At 24.4% G+C, this 10,598-nt stretch overlaps 3 protein-coding genes across 3 annotated transcripts; 1 reads left to right on the top strand and 2 right to left on the bottom strand.

Moving 5' to 3' along the window:
• Nucleotides 1-1,482: 1,482 nt before the first annotated feature.
• On the top strand, nt 1,483-3,139 carry PCHAS_0625200 (fam-a protein; the record flags this gene model as incomplete). The annotated part of the gene is made up of 6 exons (XM_016799938.1): nt 1,483-1,643; nt 1,800-2,052; nt 2,147-2,216; nt 2,382-2,491; nt 2,605-2,877; nt 3,035-3,139. The coding sequence occupies 6 exons, from the start codon at nt 1,483-1,485 to the stop codon at nt 3,137-3,139; spliced, it is 972 nt and encodes a 323-aa protein (XP_016652910.1).
• A 1,039-nt stretch (nt 3,140-4,178) lies between these two features.
• Nucleotides 4,179-6,660, bottom strand: PCHAS_0625300 (fam-a protein; the record flags this gene model as incomplete). The annotated part of the gene is made up of 6 exons (XM_016799927.1): nt 4,179-4,283; nt 4,443-4,661; nt 4,770-4,882; nt 5,043-5,112; nt 5,207-5,438; nt 5,600-6,660. 6 exons carry the CDS (start codon nt 6,658-6,660, stop codon nt 4,179-4,181), a joined length of 1,800 nt encoding a protein of 599 aa, XP_016652909.1.
• A 1,898-nt stretch (nt 6,661-8,558) lies between these two features.
• On the bottom strand, nt 8,559-8,963 carry PCHAS_0625400 (conserved rodent malaria protein, unknown function; the record flags this gene model as incomplete). The annotated part of the gene is made up of 1 exon (XM_016799922.1): nt 8,559-8,963. One exon carries the CDS (start codon nt 8,961-8,963, stop codon nt 8,559-8,561), a length of 405 nt encoding a protein of 134 aa, XP_016652908.1.
• Between the last annotated feature and the right edge of the window lie 1,635 nt (nt 8,964-10,598).

Raw genomic sequence — 10,598 nt, forward strand, 5'->3', positions numbered from 1 at the left:
GATCAATCATATTTTTAAACCAAACAAAGGACTTTGGACAACACCCCTATAAGCTTATCCCGAAGCATGCCAACATCAATAAAGTTGTATTAAAAGGCAACGATATTTTTTATGATTAAATATTCCATAAATTATTTTAAATTTTATTTTTTTATTTTATTTTGGGTTATATATATATTTTTAATTTTGTTACATACAAAAACAATTTTATAATTGCATTAATTTACAAAAATGCAAATGCAACAACCCTACTAATTTTTGTTATCTTGAGAATTATATTATCGAATTTGTATTTAATAAAATTTCGATTAAAAATGATAAAAAAAACGTATAAAATAAGATTAACAATAATATAAACTTTATTACATTATTGTTATTATAAATTCGGAAACATTACAACTATATTTGTAATTATTGCAACCATATATAAAGTATATAATTTTCAGCATAAGTTAAATTCTTTATTATTTGGCAAGAACATTAAGAATGTCTATAGTACTTAGAATAAATGGGGCGAAACAAATAAACAACAATTTTTACATAATTATTAGTGTTACATGCACTTATGTCATAACAGTTTGTTCATTAATACATTCACCTTTAATTATATTAAAATATTATATTATCAAATTATATTAAAATGATACATTATCAATATAATATTAAAATAATATATTATCAATATAATATTAAAATAATATATTATCAATAAATGTTAAAATAATATAATATTGATATTATAATAAAATAATATGTTATAAATATTATAATAAAATTAATATATATTATATTATTTCGTATGCTCAAATTTTGTATTTTTAATTGCGCACTCGTTCGGTAAAAAAATATAATTTTTTTTATGTATACATAACGGCATATTTTATAGTCCTATAATTTTAGAATCGTTTTACAATTTAGTATTTTTTTATAATTTAGTATTTTTTTATAATTTAGTATTTTTTTATAATTTAGTATTTTTTTATAATTTAGTATTTTTTTACAATTTAGTATTTTTTTATAATTTAGTATTTTTTTACAATTTAGTATTGTTTCAAAAATAAGTGTTGTTTTAAAATTGTTTAATAAACTATAAAAATAAACAAAATATAATATATATAATGTAATATATTAAAAATATCATAATATTATTTAAAATGATTATCTTTAGGAATTATAAAAGAAATTAATATTAACATTCTGTATGTTTCGTGTTTACAAACATTTTGATTATTTCGTTACATTGTGATGGAACTATTTAATAAAAAAATAAATTAGCTTTATAAATACAATAAAAGCATATAAATTATATATTTAAATAATTTTTTATATTTTTTTTATATTAATATTAGTTTATAGAACTTATTTAAATTTTGTTTGTTTCGGTTTGAATAATCCTTATACAACATTTTTTTTGTATTTCTGACATTTTATGTTTAAATAAATCCGATAAGTTTTTTAATATTTTATTTGTCAACTCCGAAAATGAATAGTAAATATATTAAAATAGTTTTTTTGGTTATAGGCTTGTTTGCATATGCAAGCAACAATGCCTTTGCATCTGAATCAAGGCCCAGAAAATCGGTTCAAAAAACATCAACTCGAGGGAGGTCTGCTTCAAGAAGCGAAACCTCAAGAAATGATGGGTAAGAAATATTACAATATATATATGTATTATCATGAGAATGTCGTATGTCTATTGTACAAATAATATGTTGTTGCTCAACGATTAAATAATCAAAATAACATTTATAAATACATTTTTTTTTTTAATTCAAAATGTAAATAAAATTTAATAATAGATCCGCCTCATCCGATGATAATCCGAATATAAAAAAAGGAGAATATATCATTCCAATATGTAGAAATCCCGAAGAAGTTAGAAAAGCGACAAGACTTATGGACGACGTTATAAAACGATTAGAATACCATGCTACAAATGATGGTTACGATAAAGCAAAACAGCATGATAAGCATATAACTAAACAGTACAAGAACCATGCAGACCAAGGAGGCGTTCAAAAAATAAATATCAAAATCCGAGGTTCCCAGAAGGTAGGGATTAATGACAAATATTTTTTAAATTATAAAATTAAAACAATAAAATATAATTATTATATATATGTGCATATTTTTTTGTTTGAATTAGTATAATGATATAATACATATGCTATCCAAAAGACTGCCTGTCCTAGAATTCGGTGATATCAGGGTTAAAGGTACATAAATAAGAATTATTTAAAAAAAATAATATATAATTATCATATTTATGTTACATTTTTTGCTTTATTTTACAATGCTCTACGCTACAATTTTTTTTCTTTCATTTTGTTGTATTCCATAAAATTTAAATTTACATGTACATAAAATTATAATATTTTTAGGACGAACTATCGTCAAGTACTCACCAGATTTAGTAATGATAAAGCAACGCTATACAAATCGTGCTAGAACAATGAAAGCATATTTTCATGCTTTATTCGCAAAAATTAAGGTAAGAAAACAATTTTTTCTCTCTTTTCCTATAGAAATTGTATTGTTCATATTAAATGATTACACCATAATTTATACCAATACATATATTTTTTTTATTTATTAATTTTGTAGATATCACCAAATGAGACTATAATTGCTTATGCATCAGCAGATGTAGATGGTGAAACCGATGTCATTCATAAAATAGATGGTAATACGTCAAAAGATGACGACGCATCGAGCATTGCTGAAAGCTATCTCTCACAAGCTGAAGACTCATTGAGCATTGGTGATGTTCCTCAAGAGGCGACTATTGTAGAAGCACAGAAACAACGTGTTGCTAATGTATTTGGGTTTATCGTTAAAAAAGAAGAGCACTATGTTAATGTTACCCATATCAGCTCTGTAAGAAATATAAAAATTAATAGCATAATAATTTATTCCACATTTTAACATTTACCAAAAATATATAACTTGTGTATACATGCACATATTTATAATATGTATTCATTCACAAAAAAATGGGATTTTATATATTTATTCAATTTTTGTTTTTTCATAGGTTAATGAACAAACCCCCTTTTCCCACAATTATGCTATTCAAGTAATTAGAACAAACAGATTGGCAGAGCTTATGCGTTTACGAGACAGCTACAGATGGGCATAAACATATATTCCACATAGTACCCTTTTAACCGCTTAATATGTTGATACATTTGTTGTTAAAATCAATTGTTTTTATTCATTATATCTTTTTTGAATTACCGTTATAAAAATGCCTTGCTTCGTTTTTAGTAAAGCTTGTTTATTGTATAATTCATTAATATTTTTTTACATAAGAATTTATTTGTATTTATTTTTGTGAGCACTGCAATTGTAAGTATTACATAATTTTAACAAAACAGAAACTCTCAATATTAATATGAAAAAGAATCTACAAAAAAGGCCTTTCGTAAATAATAAGTTTGGATTCTTATTGTTTCTATTATTTTAATTATTATTATAAAGCTTAATTTTAATTAAAAATTAATTATTATCAAACATAAAAATAAATTAACTATATCAATCACCGTTCTCAAAATCATCAATTAATGATTTACATGCCTTTTACTTTTTTGGTTTCGTAAATTTTATCGTGTGCAACATTTCCGAAATTCAAATAGCAAATACTAATATTAAAATGCTTACGTGACTAGAAAATTGGCATTGTATTTTTTAATACTTAACATTTGTATTTAGTATTTAAACTTCAGAAACAGTTTAAAAGACATAATTTAAAAGAAAACTGAATCAATAGTAGATGATTTTGAGGATAATGTCTGATATTAAGACATTTGTATAATTAAAAACAATTAACTTTAGGCTTGTTTTGAGTTTTATGAGAATAATTAAAGCAATAAAAGATAAAACATAAAATTTTAGGACCAAAAAGTCGATAAACAATAATATAAAAGGCATTCATACAGAAAAAATCTTTGATGAGTTATAAAATTTATATTGATTTGTTCACAATATTAAATACATGTATTGTATTTTAATATAAAAAAAACAACCAAAACATATACTAAACAATAATTTTTAAAACGAAACAATTATATGATGGTAATTAAATAGGTATTATGTATGAAAGTAAATTAAATTTATTAATACATTTATTGCGATATTATCTCTTTAAAATATTTTCCTTGAAACATATATACTTTTTATTACATATTTGCATGAACACCCATAATATATGAATATTTTTTACTTCTATCTCTTTTATGACGTAAATCTTCAAGAAAGTGAGTAGCTTTATCTCCATTATAAATCTACAAAAAAAAACAAAAATGGATAAATATTAATAGAAAATTTCGAATTTATGTGTAGACAGATATGAATATATCAATTTATATACTGATAATACATTTTTGATAAATGTTAAAATGGGGAATAAAATTATTATGCTATTAAAGTTTTATGTTGCTTACAGAATGTATGTAGGTAACATCAACGCTGTCTTCATTTTTTTTAATTATAAATCCAGATATGTTAGAAGCCAATTTTATTAAAGCTTCCTCAGCATCAATATCAGTTTCGATTGGTTTTACATTTTTTAACAGTTCTTTCACATTAATATCATCGTGGTTTTTATTTAGATAATTTATATTTATTGAAGGACATAGAATTACTGTTGTGTCGTCTGATATCTACAAAATTAATGAAAAAAAATATGTATTTGCATAAATTATTGTGTAATCATTTAATATGAAAAATACAATTTCTAGAGGGAAAGAGGGGAAAAATTGTTTTCTTACCTCAACTTTTGTGGCTAAAGCGTAAGTTATTTGAGAGGGTGACACAATAGAAAATGCGTCATGACTTTTTTCCATCATTAATAAATTTGGATTGTATACACGGGCAACGTTTCCTAAAAAAATTATTATTTGCATGCATAAATTAAATATTGAGAGACTCACAAAATGGAAAATAGTACATGGGCATTGATAATAATAAAGACAGAATATCGAATAAAAATAATAATCTTATATTAAATTGGCTAATTTATTAATTGATTGATTTTTATATACCATTCATAACGCCGAGATCAGGTCGAATGGTGCCATTGCTATCCCATAACACGTTTATTATCTCATCATACTAATGGAACCAAAAAAATATATGATAATATGATATATATAATAATAATTTTTAACTTAATTTTATAAACTAAATATTGTTCGTTAATTATTACCTTATCAGAACTGTTGGCTTTAGTAATAAATTTTCCAATATCGATATTTTCAACTTTCTTAGAATATATAAATGTACGATTATTTGCTTGAAATTCGACGTTATAACCGTCTGTATTTGAGCCAATTTTTAGTAAAAGTGCTACAGCTTCACTAGCATGTTTTATTGCTTTTTCGGTTTCTTTAGGATCCATACATAATAAGTGCTTGTGTATTTTATATCTCATCTCCGAACTATTATTGACCCCAATAAAGTAATTTTAATATGCAAAAAAGGGAAAAAATGTATTTATAAACTTTTATCGTAACTATTCAACATTATGCAAGTGTATACTGCACAAATACACATAGGTATATTGGAAGGTGTATTACATATATATTGCCATATTTCTTACCCAGGATTCATTAAAAGGGATCCATTTGAACTTTCGTTGTTTAAATTAGCTATGCGTTGAGCAATTTCGGATACAAAACTTTCGGCTGGAGTAGCATTGTGTTCATCTGATTCAGCTGGAGTAGCATTGTGTTCATCTGATTCAGCTGGAGTAGCGTTGTGTTCATCTGATTCAGCTGGAGTAACATTGTGTTCATCTGATTCGGTTGGAATAACATTATGTTCATCATATTCGGTTGGAATAACATCGTGTTCATCATATTCGGTTGGAATAACATCGTGTTCATCTTCCTTGATTATAGTGGCATTGTGTTCATCTGATTCGGTTGGAATAGCATTGTGTTCATCTGATTCAGCTGGAGTACCATTGTGTTCATCTGATTCAGCTGGAGTAACATTGTGTTCATCTGATTCAGCTGGAGTAGCATTGTGTTCATCATATTCGGTTGGAATAACATCGTGTTCATCTTCCTTGATTATAGTGGCATTGTGTTCATCTGATTCGGTTGGAATAGCATTGTGTTCATCTGATTCAGCTGGAGTACCATTGTGTTCATCTGATTCAGCTGGAGTAGCGTTGTGTTCATCTGATTCAGCTGGAGTACCATTGTGTTCATCTGATTCAGCTGGAGTACCATTGTGTTCATATGATTCAGCTGGAGTAACATTGTGTTCATCTGATTCGGTTGGAATAACATTGTGCTCATCTGATTCGGTTGGAATAGCATTGTGTTCATCTGATTCGGTTGGAATAACATTATGTTCATCTGATTCGGTTGGAATAACATTATGTTCATCTGATTCGGTTGGAATAACATTATGTTCATCATATTCGGTTGGAATAACATCGTGTTCATCTGATTCGGTTGGAATAACATCGTGTTCATCTTCCTTGATTATAGTGGCATTGTGTTCATCTGATTCGGTTGAAGTGATATTGTGTTCATATAGCTCGGTTGATGCGGCATTGTGCTCATCAAGTTCGGCTGCAAGCGCTTTATTGTTTGCATATACAAACAAGCTTAAAAGTAAAAAAACGGCATTAAAATTTCCTTTGTTCATTTGGACTTGATAAACAAAAAAACATGAAACTAAACAATGGGAAACCAAAAAATATAAAACTAAAAAATGGAAAACTAAAAAATGGAAACCAAAAAATAGAAACTAAAAAATAAAAAACTATAAAATAGAAAACTAAACAAATTGTGCAGAATAATTAAAATTGAAGGAAATAACTTTCACGAAAATTTAAAAAAACAAATATTTATTTAAAAATAAAAAATAAATACTTAAAATATAAATTTATAAATTATTTAAACAATAAATTGATATAATCTTAATTATTTAGCTTGGGTAATTTGATCAAGGTTCATAAATTAGATCCTTTTTAAGTGGAACCATTGTAAGGCGGCAAAAATCACGGAGATTCGGACAAATGAGTATCCAAAAATATCATGATTTTAATTTTTCGAACATTAAAATATCAAAAAAATCGTCTTATATATTATATATTATTTTTATAGTTACATTATGAATATGCAATATTTTGATCTTATAGTTCATTAAGCTAAATTTAAAACTAAAATTTATAAAAGTCCATGCACATGAAATTGTTACACATTTTACACACACACTGAAAAAAAAATATTATGGGCTATCATATCATGCGGTATCTAATGGAAGTTGATATTTTAAAATATAAAGAGGGAGCAATATAAAAAATATATATTAATTTTAATGTAACTTGGCAATACATAATTTGACATAGTTATAATTATAGATACGTAATTAACGAACACACTGTTCTGAAAGAAATAAATTAAATATGAATTACATAAAAATAGTAGCTTTGCTATTTCTCACTATTTATTTTTAGTATATGGGACTTCTTTTACATTCTTATGTATTAAGCGTTTAATTTATACTGAAAATTACATTACTTTAAACATTGATATAACTGCTACAACTATAATAACAATAAGATCGAATATATGATATTTTTTTATCACTTTTAATAGGAATTTTACTAAATAAAATTTTTGTAATATATTTATAAGCTTATAAAAATTATATATTAGTGGTAGCAATAAGATGCGAATTATGAAATATCGATACACAATAATATATTTATTCTTTAATTATAATTTCGTGGTGTGAGGAGCTAAAATTTTAGGGATATATATTATGGGGTGTGAGTCAAAGTTATGTTCCTTGAAACCTGTAATTTTTGTTAGGCTTCAAGGTTATATTTTTATATTAAATAATATTTATTTGCTTATTAAATTTTATTTAATACCTAAGTAATAACTTGTTAAAAGAGAAACTATATGAGCGATATTCCATATTTTTGGACCTCTAAATGAAGCCTAAGTATATATCGCAAAAATGGATAAACATTAATATGAAAGTAATTTCATAAATTATAACCCTTAAGTTTGTAGATTATCAAAGTTAACTATATGATTGTATTCTTATATAAAAAAGACATAAACAAATAATATGCAAAGGAAACATTCTTAAAACAAAAAAATATTTTATGATAGTCAATTAAAACAATCATTATGCATGGAAATAAATTGTTTCATTAGCACAAATTTTCTATATTACAGTGTTGAAAAATATATATTAAATGTATGTTTATTTATGAGGTGATAAATAATCTTCAACTTTTCTAATATAGTTTTTATAACATAAAGCATAGCCGAATATACTTGTAGCATGATAGTGTAAAGCTTTATGGTTTCGTTCATATGCTCGCTTTTTTTTAATTTATTTTTGATTTGTACACAATATGTGGTTGTGTGCTTCATATATTGATCCGAGCGGTTATTAACCAAAATTGAGTTATTTTTAATTTTATTTTAATTTTCAATGTGTAAAAAAGAAAAGAAATGTATTTATAAATGGTATGCTCACGATTCAATCATTCTGCATGTGCGTATCGGTACGAATATATATAGTTACATTATATATGTATATAACATATAAAAATGTTTGTATATTCCACTAAATATTTCTCCGAAATTAATATCGCTAGGTTTCAATTTTTTTGGTGGTGCTTTTTTTGGTGGCATATTTTCTGGTGGCGTATTTTCTGGTGTCACATTTTCTGGCGGTACTTTTTTTGAAGATTTTTTTTTTGACGATTTTTTTTTTGATGATTTTTTTTTTGAAGATTTTTTTTTTGTGGGTGTATTATCTGGAGTGTTGCTATTGGGGGTTATATTATCTGGAGTGATGCTATTTGTGGGTGCATTGTCTGGATTAATTTTTCCTATATCATTATTATCTGCAAAGGTTGTATTGCTGGCATATACAAACAAACTTAAGACAAAAAGGGCAATCTTAATGTAACCTTTATTCATTTTGGATTTGATAAATAAAATATTAAAAAATATATAGTATTTTTAAAAATCAAATATAAAAAAAAATTAAACAGATAAATCGAATAATAAAAATTTTAAAAGTAAAAAGAAAAAGGTTGTAAATAGAATTAAAACAGAAACAAAGGAATTTCAAAGGAAATTATAAAAATTAATACTTATTTAAAAAAACTAAAAATAAATATTTAGACAATAATTTATGTAACTCAATTATTTAATTTGCATGCTTTGATCCATAGTTTACAAAATTGATATATTTTTTATTTAAATATGCACATACAAGACAACGATAATAACAAAAGCTTTGCAAGTAATGCGTATCCAAAAATATTATAATTCTTAATTTCACTAATATAAATTACCGAAAATTAAATAATTTTAATATAATATTTTTAGTATATGTTTATAATACATATACTTTTTATTTTTATAGTTCATAAACTAAATTTTATAATAGTTCCAATATGTATACAATTTATATTACCTTACATTTAAACGCACATAAGCAAAAACCATATTGTGTGGCGCCAATAACAAATCAGTCATAAAAGAATAAAGAGGAAAATAATACAAAAAATTATAATAGTTTTAAGAATCTTAATAATATATTCTTTTACCATCGTTGTAATTGCAGATACGGATATTAGCCAATAAGTAAATGTGACAAAAATACATTATAATATCAATTATATAAAAATATAACTTTTATCATTTTTTCACTTATTGTGAGTATAAAGCATATCATTACATTTTTAAATATTAAAATATTAATGTAAGCTAGAATTTCATTATGTTTATGTATGGTTGCAACAATTGTTACAAATATTACCATAATCATGCTTACTAATTCACTATACCAATAACATAGTAAATTTTGTATTATGGTGAATTGTGTGTTCTGTGTGTTTTTTATAATTTTAATCGAAAGTCACTAAATCGTATTTTTATGATATAATTCTTTTGGCGATAAAATTATGTATTGTTGGTAGCAATGATACACATGCTTTTTTGTAAATTATAAAAAATATTTTTTACATAATAAAATAAACAATATTATGTAATTAAATAAGCGTAAAATTAAAAATAAAATAATGCAAAAAATAAAATTAAAAATACACAAAAAATAAAATTAAAAAGTACAAAAAAAGCATAAGATATCTATATACAAAAACGTCTTTATTATTTAATTATAATCTTCTCGATATCGAAGCATTGAAATGAAGTCTTCAGGATTTAGGGGTTGTGATTTTGTACTATAGGTTATTGTTGTGTTATCGGGGAATTGTTTGGGTTCTCGACCTGTGTTTTGCTTCGATTTAATTATTTATAATTTTATCATATCTATTGGAATATGTGAATATGTGTATAGTTGTTATTTATAATATAAGAAATAATTTTTTACATATTAAGAATGTATATAATTTCACAGCTTTAATAAAAAGACATAGTTTTGTGATTTGATATAATAATTATAAAAATATAATATATGTTAAAGCTCATATTGCATGAAATATTGAAGGTGATACGAATTTTCTCAAAGAACATAACGGTATAACGATAATTATATAATACTAAAAGAATCCCATATAGTAAATTATTGTCTACTTTGTTAATTGG

This window comes from Plasmodium chabaudi, assembly GCF_900002335.3.
Source record: "Plasmodium chabaudi chabaudi strain AS genome assembly, chromosome: 6".
Taxonomy (NCBI): Eukaryota; Apicomplexa; class Aconoidasida; order Haemosporida; family Plasmodiidae; genus Plasmodium; species Plasmodium chabaudi.